This window comes from Molossus molossus, unplaced genomic scaffold (assembly GCF_014108415.1).
Source record: "Molossus molossus isolate mMolMol1 unplaced genomic scaffold, mMolMol1.p scaffold_m16_p_9, whole genome shotgun sequence".
NCBI lineage: Eukaryota > Metazoa > Chordata > Mammalia > Chiroptera > Molossidae > Molossus > Molossus molossus.
In genome coordinates, this window is record NW_023425403.1 from 30,803,102 (window position 1) to 30,818,199 (window position 15,098).

Below are 15,098 nucleotides of genomic sequence, written 5' to 3' on the forward strand. Positions count from 1 at the left end.
TAGCTAGAATTGCATCACATGCCCATGCCTAAACCAAGCCATTGGCAGAAGAAGAGATGGGTCATGACAGGCTTTTAAACCATCAGTACCCTCTTCCTAAGTACACATCTGGCCAGAGGCAAAGGGCTGAACCAAATCAGGGGAAAGGGAAATGCTAAACAGCTGTCAGTAATGTCTGCTGTAGTAAAAATTTATTAATTTTAAGTGAAAATGACTTATAATTGAGTCTTTTACATAATTAAAAATTTTATATAAAAGTTGCAATAATTGAATAGTATTTCATACTTTTGAATTTTAAAGTATCCTTGTAACTCACCTTTCATTTTCATAAGGTTTATCTTTTATTTTTTAAAATAAATGCTTCCTGAGATGTTACATTCTTTCAGTTTGAAACTTTGAAAAATTTTCTTTTATTACTTTTTACAGGTTATTCGTACTTTAGATCCTAAACAGAATCAAGGAGCAGCACCAGAAATACAGGCTCTTAAAAATCAGCTTCAGGAACGGGACCGAATGTTCCATTCTTTAGAGGTAGTTCACTGTACTATACGATAAGATATTTGATTTTTTATTCTTTGGTTTTTTGTTGTTTTTTTTTTTAGAATTCTTGCTATATGCAGTTCTCTCCATTAATTTAGAGAGTTAAATGTTACTGTTTTATTGATATCAAATTGTTTTTCATCCTTACATGTTTTCATGTGCTTGTTTTTTAGAAAGAATATGAGAAAACAAAGAGTCAAAGAGAGATGGAGGAGAAATATATTGTTAGTGCCTGGTACAATATGGTAAGAAAATAACACTTCAAAACATATTGCAAAGTTCAGTGAATATGTAATATTTATTACACGTCCTTTACTGTAGAAGTAATTCTGCCAAATGAATCTGAAAGTAATTGCTGTCCTAACACACACTAACATAATCTTAACGCTGACCTCAGGACTGAAAAGTAAATATGAGAACCATCATACACGTGGTTAGGGCATTTTGAACACATCATTATCCCTAGAGAATAGAAAGATAAATGGCAGTTTGATTCCTGTCTCTCAGAACCATTTTCTTCTAGGGGAAAGGTACTTTAATAATATCTAAATACTGATGCAGTAGGTTTTGTTTTCTGGGCCTATGTCAGTACCTTTGCAGGAGTGGTACTTATACTGAGTAGTGTAACTATTTCATAGGGATTGGAAAATGTTTATGGTTGTTAGACCCTGAACAACTGAAGTTTTGAAATGGAATTTTCCAACACACATATATTTTCAACTTTAAATGTATTACAGGAGAAAATAAATGCTCATTACATTCTGGGCTTCAATAAGATTTTCTGGATCTGAATAGCTGTGGTTTTTAAAGAATGCTGTACATTTTTCCAATACTTTTTCCTAGACTTTTTGTCTTTTTCTTTTTTGTTATTCTTCCCAGTAAGACCACTTCTGCCTTTTTAGAATGTTAGTTGCCTGAGAAAGGAAATTAAACCAGATTCCTTTCATTAGCCCTCTTTGACCCTGTGGTTGTGTTATTGACACAATGCCACTGTTTCTGTTTTACAATTATAATTCATACTATGTCTTAAAGGTCTGTGTGCCAGGCCTCCTAATTATGTGATTTAATCTTTGTCAGAAACTCTTACAATTTCATGACATGTCCACATTTATATTTGCCTTGGTTAAAACTACATATTTAAGATTTTATCACAATTTTAAAGCACAAAAGAGGAAATCATGTAGTTTAAAATATTATAACAGCAAGTATAAGTTTCTTGAAAATTAAAATTTTAAAATAGGAAAAAACTATATATTAAGGAAGTTCTCTGGGAACTAGTTGTGACTTCACTTATTCTCTTTCCTCTTTATCTTTCTTAAAGGTTAGTAGTTGGAGCTCTGCCCCTCAGTCCTTATTAGTAATTTCATATTCTTGATTGACTTTTATACTTCACATATTGTGTTTCTTATGGAACTAAATTTATTTATCCTGTGATATAGTATAAAAGAATAGTCCTAATTTTCAGCTCTCCAGAGAGTGAAGGAATAACTGAGTACACTTAACACAAGTTATGTTCAAGTAAGATAGCCAATAATAGCTTCACACATACATTCAGAAGGTTCTGCATCTAATCAGCTGAAATGGAGTGAAGATGACGAGTGCTGGGAAAAGGTATGAAGTAGCTTGGGAATGGCCTGATGAGGTCTTACAAGTGTGTGAAGAATTTGAATAAGGTGCTTGCAATGTAAAAGTGAAAAATAGTATATTTTATTTTTTTATTATTTTTTTTATCCTCACCCGAGGACATTTTTTCGTTTTTTATTAAGATAGAGTGGGAGGGAGAGAGGAAGAGAGAGAGAGAGAGAGAGAGAAAAACATCGACGTGAAAGGAACACATCGAGTGGTTGCCACCCGCACGACCCAACCAGGGCCGGTGACAAACTGCAACCGAGGTACATGCCCTTAGCGGGAACCGAACCCGGGTCTCTCCGGACCACAGGCCAACACTCTATCTAACCACTGAGCCAAATCAGCCAGGGCAAAAAATAGCATATTTTAAATAAAATATAATTGTTAATATATATAGCTAAATTAATAAGTAAAGATTACCAATAGATATTTATTGATTTTATTAAATCCTTAAATGCTGCCCTGACCAGTTTGACTCAATGGTTGGAGTGTTGGCCTGCGGTCCAGAGAGACCCTGGTCCAGTTCCCGCTAAGGGCACATACCTCAGTTGCAGTTTGTCCCCAGCTCTGGTTGGGTCGTGCGGGTGGCAGTCACTCGATGTGTCCCTTTCATGTTGATATCTCTCTCTCTCTCTCTCCCTCTCTCCCTCTCTCTCTCTCTCTCCCCCACTCTATCTGAACAAAAAAATGGAAAAATGTCCTTGGGTGAGGATTAAAAAAAAGATCCTTAAATGCTTTTATTTCAAACAGTGTAAAAACCTGTACTGGATTTTCTTATAGGCAAAATGGAGGAATGTGTTAATGTATTTGGGTATATATGATAGACTGCAATTCTAATAAAAATGCAAAACTATGACCAGTTGTTTTTCCTAGAAGGTAACTAGTGAAAGGAAGAATCATGTTTTAGTCTTCTGTGCCAGTTTTTCCACTTCATTCTAGAAAGGCTGTGTGTCTTTTCACATAGCTTATCTTATCTCCTGACTCTCCTCCTGGCTCCCAGTTGCTCATTTCCTCTTTGTTGCCTTCTACTTCCTCCCATCAGTTTACTTGTATCCAGTCACTGGTGGGATTAAACAGCTGTTCTCAGTGTTTAGTGTTTGTCTGGCAAGGATTCTTCACTGGCTTATTAATATGAGTAACAAAACCATTTTATTTCTGATCTACTAATATGCTTGTCATTGTGGTTATTCCTCCGTGTTTAGAGAGTGCACCCTCCAGAGGTTACTTCCCTCCTGTTAAGTAAGGTGCTCTGAGCCCAGCAATTATGGCTCCTCTCCTTTTAAGCTAGCAGGCCATCCTCCTGTCTTCAAGAAAGACCCCCTGCTCCCTGTTGGGCCCTCTGTTTTGGGCCATCAGGAACTTTTCTTAGTTTGAGAATACAAGTCCTCCTGAAGAAAAACAGCATGGTGGTATGTATTATACCTCGTGTGCCTTTCTACCTTAAGAAACAGCAAGTGCATTTGTGGTTTTCCATTCTAAATATCCCCTGTGGTTTCCATAACCCCTTGTTAATCAGTTGCTACCAATCAATCACAATTTTTTAATTGGAAAATCACTTAATACATTTGAATTAAAAAGGAAGTATGATTTGAGAATGGGTACTATATTCCAAAAATCTGTCTCTATTATCTATTATTTTGATTGTTGTCAATTCAGAAAATTAAGTCTTAATTTTACCAAAGGAAGATTTGTACCTAATTGTTGGAACTGAAATGTCTATAAAATTTTAATTTATAATGAGCAGAATTAACATTCCTAATTGTGCCCTCTGATGCAATGTAACAAAATCTGCATGATGAAATGATCTTTTGTGAGGGTATGTTCCACTATTTTTTCATTGATTACCTTTTTTTCTGTGTGATATAGGGAATGACTCTGCATAAAAAGGCGGCTGAAGATAGACTTGCTAGTACAGGTTCAGGGCAATCATTTCTGGCTAGGCAAAGACAAGCAACCAGCACGAGAAGATCTTACCCGGGCCATGTTCAACCAGCCACAGCAAGGTAGACAAGTCTTACCAGTAGAATAAAAAACATTCTGCATTCAAAACATACTTCTGTTATACATGACACCATTTCAGGAAATTCAGCCGGCTTATTTTTTGTCTCTATGTTATATTAATGTTTAGTTGTTTCTCATTTGAGGACTTTCTCTTTGTATCTATAATGTTTTAGTTTCTTGGTCCTTTATTTTGTAGTTCTTTCTGTTCCTTTTTATGTGCCAAAAAATTTTAAATGCCCAATTAAAAGTGTTGTATAATAGTATAGTATTTTTCTTTGTATGAAAACATCCTTTCCCCAACGGTGTAGGCTTTGTAATGAATTAGATTTTCTGCCAATAATTGATACACAATTTATATTCTTTATTGTGCCTCTGTGTTACCATGCTTTATAAGAATGTCTTTGTTTAAAGGGAATTAATCTTTTTATGATGTATTAATCTGTGTTTTCACTCGTTTTCCAAATGCACTTCAAATAACTCGCATACTTACTATATAAAATGAATGGTTGGCAAGTGCACTTTTTGCAAAGACATAAATACATTGGCAGAGGTGCTAATCAGATCTTAAGGCACCTGATAGAATTATTTACAGGGAAAAAATTAGTTTTCACATTGTTTTGTAGGAAATTAAATTTGGAGATTTGGAAACTACTTTTAAAACATGAATGCATAGAATTTTATTATTTCCTGCTATCTTGTTGCTGGCAGAAGTGAATGCATAGGTTAGGTTACTAGGGGGGGAATTACAGAAGAGAAACAATGAGTCAGTGCATTAATTTTTCTTGTTTTGGAATATCACAATAACTGAGGATCAAAATCTGGCAGTGTGGCTGTTACTAATAGTTTTAATTGCCCTCCACATCTTAGACCTATTTTTCATATATTTACAAGTAATAGGTAGCATTACCTTTTGAGCAACTTCCTTGTTGACTTGCATCTCTTTTGTTTTATTTATTCATTAATATAAACACTTCTATTTCTCAATAATTCCTAATACTTAACATCTTAATATCAGTCATTAAGATCAGTAAATGATTTCTTATATGTGATATGACAGGTCTCTTACATTTTTTCCTAATTCTATGTATTAGTCCAAGAATTTGCTACTGAACAGATTCTCTTAGATGTTTGGTTGCATCAGTGTTTAGATTTGTTGATAGACTGATTGTAAATCATGTTTATTTACATTGATGAATAGTTGTCAAGTAATAATGATTGTAAAGCACTTTGACTATATAAGGTGCTATCTAAATGTAAAATGTCATTTATTTGAAAATGAAATGCCTCTGCCTGACTTTACGTATTGACTTAAGTATTTGGTCCCCAATTATATTTAAGTTCCCCTCCAGCCTTTGTCATAGCCCATTTTATTAAAAGCAAAAAATTACTGAAATTAGGCCAATTTTTTAATTTGTTTTTGTTTTTAGATTGGTCACCTTATAAGAGGATTTTGTTTCATGTACATGCTGTTTGGAAGTTCAGGTTTCATTTAGTTCTGTATATTAAATACAAATGACTAATTTTAAATCAAGCTAAATGTAATTGAGAATTTTCAGAAACTGTACTCAAATGTTTGATTTTAAATTCTTCCATTTTTTAAGAAAATTGACCTAAAACTTAGTAGTGTTTTCATTTGTCCTCAGAAATTGTACTTGAAGAAAGTATTAGAATATACACAGAAATGACTTCATGCATTGTGCTAATTTTTACATTAACTACAGAAATCTAAGAGCAGTGTGAATGCTTCTGCCTGACATGCCAGTAAAGCAGAAAGAATTAGTGATAATGGAGGGAACCACGTGAGTAGAATGCATTGTGGGGTTTAAGGAGGCTAAGCAGACCTAATCAACATAGAAAGTTTTGTGGGTTTTTTAAAATATGTTTTTATTGATTTTTTTAGTGAGAGAGGAAGGGAGAGAGAGAAACATCTATCTGCTGCCTCCTACATGCCCCATACTGGGGATCGAGCCCACAACCCAGGCATGTTGCTCTGACCTGGAGGACCTCTCAGTCCATGGGAGGATGCTCACTCCACTGAGCCACACCGGTGGGACAACGTAGAAAGTTTTGACCATAAAAGATCAAAATCTACTTAGGATGGTCTTAGCCTCAGCCCCTCATTTTACAAATTGCATAAGGATTCAACTGTTTTAAAACAGAGCATGAACACTAACCTTGGTAAAATTTAAATAATTGGAAAATTATACCCACAGAATATGGTAGATGGACATAAAAGAGTCTGTGAACTATTTATTAAAAGGATTGTATCTCATAAGATAAGAGGTTTTAATTTTCTCTATTTACTGCCCCAGCCCTGGTCTCTGACCCACCCACCTACTCACATACAGGTCTCTAAATGAGTTGGAAAGATGCCAAGCTTTTAGAAGGACGTTTTCTTATTTTTCTTCAGCATCTGTTGTATGCTACTATTTTGGTGTTTGATATTCGTAACTTTCACTCTCCTTTACTCTACCTTTAAAGTTTAGTATATTTTATTTCATAGAAGAAATTATATTTCTAAACATTCTATGATGTTTAAAAAAAATCAGGAGTAGCACTTAGCTATAATAGTGACAACCCTATCCAGCTTTGGACAGGGTTTATGAAATTGCTATTTCTCTTGTAATGATTAATAATTTCTTAGGAGGTTTGTGATGATGCATGGTCTACCTGGAAGGTAAAACACAATGAGTGTTTTATCCAGATGTGAGCTATGCTGTGCTGTGTTTTCACACACTCCTTAGATACAGTAACTTCATGAAGCCACAGTTCGCTTGGACAGTGGAGCTAGTCCTAGCCTCAGCAATGGACTAAGTATAGTGTTACTGCATTAGGTTGAGGTGATCCAGCAGCCTAGTGTCCGTATTTTTATAAACAAAAAGTTTGCTTTCTGTTTTCCTTCTAACCAGGGTAAGAAAATACAAAGTAAATAAGTAAGGAATTTAAGGCATAACATTTATGTTCTGTAGTGTCTATTTAAGAAGCTCATAATGGGGAAAATCCAGCAAATATGGTAGTTTACCACATTTAAAAAGCAAATAAATAATACAGTTGTACTTAAAAGAACTTTCAAAATTTCAATTATATCTTTTTATAATTTGTCTAATTACTTGTTAATAACCAAGAAAAAGAAGTCCCTAAATAAAGGACCTACGTTCCAAAATTGATCAAGATTGGCTTATTTCTATTAGATAGCACTAGCCTGGTAAAATTGGCTTAATGGGACACTTAGATTATAATAAGGAAATAACTGTCTATAATTTTGCTGAGGTTTTGTTATTTTGTTTATATAATAAAAGCTCAATTATACAAAATCTAAATATTATCCAGAGACATCAGCCTAAATATTTGATTAGTTTTCACAAAGGCATGAAAATTGATACTGTCCAAATAGACCAGCCATAAGTTGTAAGTGAAAGATGAGTTAAGTTGAAGAAAAACATCTTATTTATGCGTTACTTTACTCACATCTCCTTTTCAATAAGTTTTGTCCATTCTTGTTAACTAATGATATGAAATATTTTGAGTATCTCCTGTTTTCAGATAAACATTCATAATAATAACAATGTTGAAAACTTGAAAATCTTTATCCCAATATAAGGATTATCTTGAAACAAAAATCCAAATTTTTTAAGTTATCTTAACATTCTGCATTTAATCTCCAATTATCCAGATCTCAGACTCCAGGAATGTTACAGTTATCCTCAGTTGGAACATGTGAGATTTATCTGAAAAAATATCCACAACCCACAGCTAGTAAGTACAAACCTAGCTAGTTCACAGACATGTGGATCAGAACATCTGTGATCCTACAGTGAGAGGACAGTACCTGGTATCTTGCTTTTTGCTAAGGGCAAAATAACAGCCCTTAGCAAAAAGCAATGCTTTTTGTTGCCTGTTTATTAAACTATGGAAGGATATTTTGACTTTTTAGCCTTATATTATGAAGGGACCCTTCCCCTAGAAATGACTGTGAAACTGATGTAGCATTGTACTTCTTAACAGTGAAGCCTATGTGATATTCCAAAGTAGGAGGAAAGTGTACTCAACAAAATTAAAATGGGATATCAGAAACTTAAACATTATTTTAGCATGTTTTTTATTTTTTCCCTTTTTATAAGTTAAAAGGGTTTTCCATTCAATAATGATTATCTTTTTTCCTACAGTTCCCACTATCAACTTGGCAGCTTATTTTGGTAGTTGTAACAACCTAATTTTATTACATTTAGAAAGTGGTTTCAGAGCTTATTCTTTGTAACTATAATGATTTTATATCATGAAGTTTTTATACAAGGAAGGCTATCTTCAATGTATCTGTCATCCAGTATTTTACTTTCTATAAAGTATATTTAAATAATAATTGCTGTATGTTCCTTTTATTGAAAAATTTGAAAAGGTTTTATTGTCTGATTTTAGCATAAGAGTTTCAGGGTCTAAAGTTTTGCAGTAAATATTAATTTCTCAGAAGCCTGAAAAACATGAATAATTTGTTACTAACACCGCTCATTTCTACCCCGTCCCATTCCCTCAAATCACAGAAGCATTAATATTTAGCTTGCTTTTTATAAAATGAAGGACAGCACAGATGTAATGACATCCATCTGTTTTAAGTCACTGTTATGTTCTAGGGAATTATGTACTCATTATTTTGTTTTTAAGCAGCCTTTTATCAATCTAGTTCACATGTATCATCTTCATAAATATAACAACTTATGAAATTTATATTTAATGTTATCTTTAAATGCACTGGGATTCTTCACATTGTACTTAAAATGTTAGAGAAGGGACATTAGTTATTGAAAAACTAGAGGCCTGAACCTAGGTATGGCAAGTGTATGAGTTTTGGCTTTTGTGAGGGATCTACAAGTGTTTTCTAACAATTATATATCAGCAATTACATTATGTCTCTCTTCAGTATTTTTCTGTTTTCTAACATTTTCCAGTAATATTCTGTAAGATAAGTTTGTATGCTGTATATAAGTGAACACAGAAATCTGAGAAAGTAATAGAACTACTGTTAAGAAAATCCATTCCTGGAGAGTAGAGTGGATTATTGGGATAAGAAATAGCCTAGTTGTAAAACACATCCAGGGAGATGGAAGTATTAATACAATTAAAACTTACACTGCCTTGCCCTGGCCAGTTTGGCTCAGCGGTTAGAGCGTCAGCCTGCAGTCCGGAGAGACCCGGGTTCGGTTCCCGCTAAGGGCACGTTCTTCGGTTGCAGTTTGTCCCCGGCCCTGGTTGGTCGTGCGGGTGGCAGCCACTCGATGTGTCCCTTCACATCGATGTTTCTCCCTCTCTCTCCCTCCCACTCTATCTGTATAAAAAATGGAAAAATATCCTCGGGTGAGGATAAAAAAAAAAAAAAAAAAAACTTACACTGCCTTAACAAATGTTCCTAAAGTAAAAGTTCACATAAAATTTTCTGACTTTATTACATGATCATTCGATAGAAAAGAGTAGTCAAAAATATAATTTATTTTCTAATTACCTTCCATTCTTTGGACATTAACTGGGCACACAATATTAACATATATGTTATCATTGGAGGGTAAAGCATCCGTTTTCACTTTGAAACTGTTAACCCATTACTAAACCTCAGGTAGTGATTTAAGATCATTAAAAATACTGTGATTTGATGAGACCAGAAGAAATCTCTGGGGCTGAAAATCACTGCTGACTTCCTAACAGTTATCTAGATCTGCTCAATTTTATGTCCCCCTTAATTATACATAGTAACCCCACAGAAAGTTTTGTTTAAAGTGAAGGCAAGAGTGTACATTTTAAAAATATCTTCAAGAAGAGCCCTTATGTACCTGATACATTATCACCAGGTTCCGAATTAGATGTTTAGGGTCTGGAGATGAAGTCCTCAGAAAAGGTATCCAAAGCCTCAAAATGTTAGGCCACTGAGGCTATCAAGTGTCATGAGAAGAACAATCTCAAAGTGAGAAAAAGAAAACTACCAAAGCTTGGTGAGGATTTAATAATGTAGATGGGAGACTCTGAGCAGGAGTTATCACTTTAGAGATCTCAAAATTGACAAAAGAAAATAATTAGTTTAGCAACTATGTTATGAAATTAATAAAAGGGACTCATGTTTATTCTTGATGTATTTGTCAATCTCCGGTCAGTGATTACTGTTTATACATTCTATCATGTGTTTATTTTATATATGTCATTGTTAGAAATGAGTGTATAATTTTTTACTATTCTAATCATTTATGTATTATTTATACTTCACTGCAAGATTCACAGCACTTTATTAATATTAGATAATTATTTTCCTTCTACCTTTCTGTGGCATATTTTATTTAACTTTTCCACTGGGGTTCTTTTCCTTATTTCAGAGCACTCACTAAAAAATGTAAAAGATTACCCAGATAAATGGGCTTTGTACTTTTCCTGAAATTTTTAAAGTTGTATCTGAAGTTCTAAGTCTGGAAATCTATTTGAAGCTGGGTTGGGGCTGCTAAGCATGAATTACATTTTATATTTCACATTAATAAATTCTTTTATAAGTTAATAACTCATGAAACCAAGTCCTCTCAAATGCAAACACCCTTGAAACTTTTTGTTTTCTGGAGTTGCAGTAATAAAAAGTAAATCTTCTGGTGAATCAGAAGATGTTCTTACCTTTGATTTCCCTGTCTCCTAAAATACAAACCTACAAACTGTCCTTAACTTTCATAGTTTTGTCACCATTGCACATGCCCAAAGACAGGAGAGAGAAAGCCAAGTGCCAGGAGCTATGAAGTCGTAGAATCTGGTAAGTGGTAGGGTAAGGTGATCGGAAAAGGCAGACCCTAAAAACAGCAGAATACAACGGAAATATTCTTAGTTCTATAACAGATATGCTTTATGAACTTGGTCATTTTTATAAATATAGCAAAGTTTTTGACTTAATAAGAGATGTTTTTAGGAGTCAGGACTCTTCCATTTGTAACTTGAATATAATAGTATTCAAATTATAGTAAAAAATACTAAAGTATTTGTTCTTACATAAGCATTGACACATGGTTACTGCCAAAGAATAGGAGGATTTGCTCATAAGAATATTCTCTTAGAGTTTTAAATTATTTTGTGTTTTCAGATGACAGAAATGTTTTCATAGTGTGAAAGTTTCTGTAGTGTTTCCTTTTGATGTGCTTTGCTTAGGCAGGTCACCTAGAAGAGAGCAACACGGAATTAGAAGTCTACACTCTGACCTTTGAGAAGCGAGCTCCTTTTTGTCTTCCCAAAGTAAAAAAATTAAAATTAAACACACACACACACACACACACACACACACACACACACACAGAGGACAAAATATGTTTTGGATATTTACTAATTAGTTGTTGAATGGATAGGTCTTCCAATTGTCTTTATCATTCATTGACTTCTTGTTAATCTAGACAAGAGTAGATGTTAGGCCTGCATTGTCCAGTTCATTAGCTGCTAGCCACATGTGACAATTTAAATTAAATTAAAATGTTGGTTCCCTAGTCACCTAGCCACACTTTACATACTCATTAGCTACACATGAGTAGTGGTTACCATATTGGCTAAACAGATTTAGAACTTTTCATCACTACAGGAAAATGCTCTTTGCCAGTGCTGCAATACTGAAAGGGAAACTAAGGACAAAATTAAGGTATTCAATTAATGTATGATAACTTAGATTTTACTGCAATAGTTGAATAAAGCTATTTTTCTTATTAAAATTAATAATAGCCCTTTTTTAAGACCTTGGAAAGATGAAAACCCCATTCTTTGAAACTAGTTTTCAGTATATATATATATTTTTTTTCAACTTTATTTTTATTGACACTATTAAACAAATTCTTAGCACTTTACTTTTCAAGTGATATAATTAAATCATTTCATAAATCATAACTTAGTATCTTCAGGTTTTTTATTTTTTATGTAGTGTTTTAACATTGATGATAGTTTCTAACACTTACTGAGCATTGATAAACACATTCTTCTATTTTGTTACTTTTAAATCTATATAGAACTAATGAAAGTTGCCAACAGTTTTTTTCTGTCCCTAAGATCATATTTGATTTGTTTTTTTTTGTTGTTCTTTTCAGTTTCTTGCTCTTAATACCTTGGATTATGAATCAAGATAAATTCTATGTATGAAGCAAACATTTTATTCCAGTGACTTAGCTAATGAAACATTTTTTAATATTTATTCATTCACTTGGCCTATTACTAAAGCTCTTAACATAACTAAAAGGATCTATACAAATGCATTGGTGAGTTTTTAATGAAAATAAGAGACTAATCATAATTCTTGAGTTCAGTTTAGTAGTTAAACTATCCTGTTAGGAAGTCATGATGCTTTCCACTCCTTTAAAAAAAATTTAATCAAGCAACAGACTTGTTCAGTAGTATCAAATTCTAAGCAAATTTTGAAATTCTTATTGTCATTCAAATTCAGAGGAGTAGATGGTGTGGTTTGAGTTGATTATTTTCTTGGTGGCCTACTTTAATGTGTTCTACAGAGACTTATATTAGGGGAAAATTTTAATATGCTTGAAATAAGAAACAGCATTTTAGTATAAATACAGGAAATAACTGCACCCAAATACCAATTAGTGATTTGAGGCCTTCTAATTTTTTAATGGTAGCCTTTTGTTTCCTAACAGCCTTAGTTATTTAAAATTCAGATGCACTAAAAGGTCATTGCTGTCACTAACTTTGCCGTTTCAAGTTATTTGTAATTCAGAAATCTTTGTACTCAGAAGAGTCATTTCCAAGTTTGTCTTGTTTTGCAATGTTCATGTTTTGTCAACTGCCCCATCATTTATAACACCCAATTTTTGGTTGTGTAATGAATGGTAAAATTCAAACGTATCTAATAATTTGCCTTATTTTGATTAATAAATTCTTATCAAAGGTTTGGGGATAGAAAGAGCCTTTTCCCCCCCTAAAGTATTTTTTAAACTTTTCAGATGAGCTGGAAAACACCTTAGTACATTGGAGTTGGAGTTGTATTGATTACAGTCCCAGCTCTAAAGCCTTATACTCATGTCTTAAGTATTACTGATTGTTCTGTGAGTTGTTGTTAGTTTCATACTTGACACTGTAATTGTCCGCCTTTGGAAAAAGTATATTGCTAGGTATATTCTTATTTCTGGTTGACTGTTGAACTGATAATTTCACAGTTTCATTCTTTGTCATTATAATCCAAAAATGAAATCCACACAGGACTCTAAATTTCTCACTTTACAAGTGGAGTCAATATAATTTAGCAACATTGGCATCCAAGCATTTTTCCACATATTTACTAAGTTTACCAACTATTTACGGTGTGTTAGATTGGTAGGTTTTCTCACTGTTTTTCAGGGTTGGATGAATTGGCAGAGAACCTCATTAAGAAATTTTTACTAAAGTCACAAAAAGATAAAGTCCAAGAAACCACCAGAAGACAGACTTTTAATTTTTTTGAAATCTTGTATTTTCTTTTGATATCACTTATTCATTTTAATTTTATGGACTGCCAACTTGTTATGGTATTAATTATATGTACATGTTTATATGTATGCATATAATATATGTATATGTATATGAAGAATAATGTTAAGATTTGATCAAACTATATTTTCCCATTCGCATACAAAAATGTTTTCAAGGCTGCAAAAAGTGTACAGTTGTTAAACAAGTTGTAAATAAAGACTTGTATAAAAATTCAGCTGAGGTTTTTTTTTCTGCTCTTAAACCATGACATATATTTAATAATTGTCTAATAGTATTCATCCACTTGCTTTTGGCACCACTTGACATAGTGTGTCCTATCAACTTATGCCACTTATTTAGTGTAAACCACGACTAGTTTTTTTCTAGTACCTATGATAGATTTTGTTTTGATTTAGGCTGGTACTTAATGTTTGTAAACCGACTGTTAAAAGTTCTTAAGGGTAAAAGTTAAACATGGCTTCTCCCCTCTTAGAGTTAGCATGTTAATATGATCAATCTTACCACAAACAGTACAGCAAGAACCAATGGTTGAGTATTTACTTTGTTTAACAATATAAAGCATTATTGTTGGCATTTTATTTAAGCAATAAGTGCCCCTTTTCCTGCCTTATAGACCCTTACAACTCACCCTTTTTTCACTTTACCCTTAACATTATTGATATATGGCATTTTCAGTGTTATGTAAAGAGGTAGTAGCATGTGGAAATTGGTTATATTTACATTAAATTAATCAGCTAAATAATTCATTAGTGAACTTAGCACCAAAATTTTAAAAACTAGTTTGCAAATAGCTCATGTTAATGTCAGAAAGACATATATGATTTTATACACACACACACACACACACACACAGGTAAACACATTGTTTAACATTTATTGAGTGTCCTGAGTATTAGCCCAGAAGGAAGTCTAACAGTTTGCCTTAAGAACAATTATGCTACTTTTCTGGTTATTGCTACATCATAAACCACTCCAAATCTTACTGGTTTTAAATACCATTTTAGCCCTGGCCGGTTTGGCTAAGTGGCTAGAGCGTCGGCCTGTGGTCCAGAGAGACCTGGGTTCAGTTTCCGCTAAGGGCACATACCTCGGTTGCAGTTTGTCCCTGGCCCTGGTTGGGTCGTGCGGGTGGCAGTCACTCAATGTGTCCCTTTCACGTCGCTGTTTCTCTCTTGTTAATCCTCACCCAAGAATCTATTTTCATTGATTTGTAGAGAAAGTGGAAGGGAGAGAGAGAAACATTGATGTGAGAGAGACACATTGACTGGTTGCCTCCTACACAACCCCAACCAGGGCCAAGGATCGAACCCGCAACCCAGGCATACATTCCCTTGACGAATCAAACCTAAGACCCTTTGGTCCGAAAACCGATGCTCTAACTGCCGAGCCAAACCAGCCAGGGCATCATCACTTCTCTTATTTGTCAAAATTGTCACAGACAAGATCAGGTTCAAGGG

At 33.8% G+C, this 15,098-nt stretch overlaps 1 protein-coding gene across 6 annotated transcripts in view; it reads left to right on the forward strand.

Annotated features, from left to right (window-relative positions):
• Positions 1–13,618, forward strand: part of HOOK3 (hook microtubule tethering protein 3) — a 106,949-nt gene extending 93,331 nt beyond the window's left edge. For 2 of the 6 annotated variants that reach the window (XM_036249492.1, XM_036249491.1), the window contains 4 exons: positions 427–531; positions 714–785; positions 4,036–4,172; positions 7,844–8,250. In XM_036249492.1, coding sequence (XP_036105385.1) covers positions 427–531; positions 714–785; positions 4,036–4,172; positions 7,844–7,946 — 417 coding nt within the window. In that variant the 3' untranslated portion in view covers positions 7,947–8,250. Of the gene's footprint in view, positions 1–426; positions 532–713; positions 786–4,035; positions 5,567–5,813; positions 6,070–7,843; positions 8,251–13,509 lie in introns of those variants that run through there. The other 4 variants (XM_036249496.1, XM_036249495.1, XM_036249494.1 and 1 more) reach the window with 3 other exon arrangements.
• Positions 13,619–15,098: the final 1,480 nt, after the last annotated feature.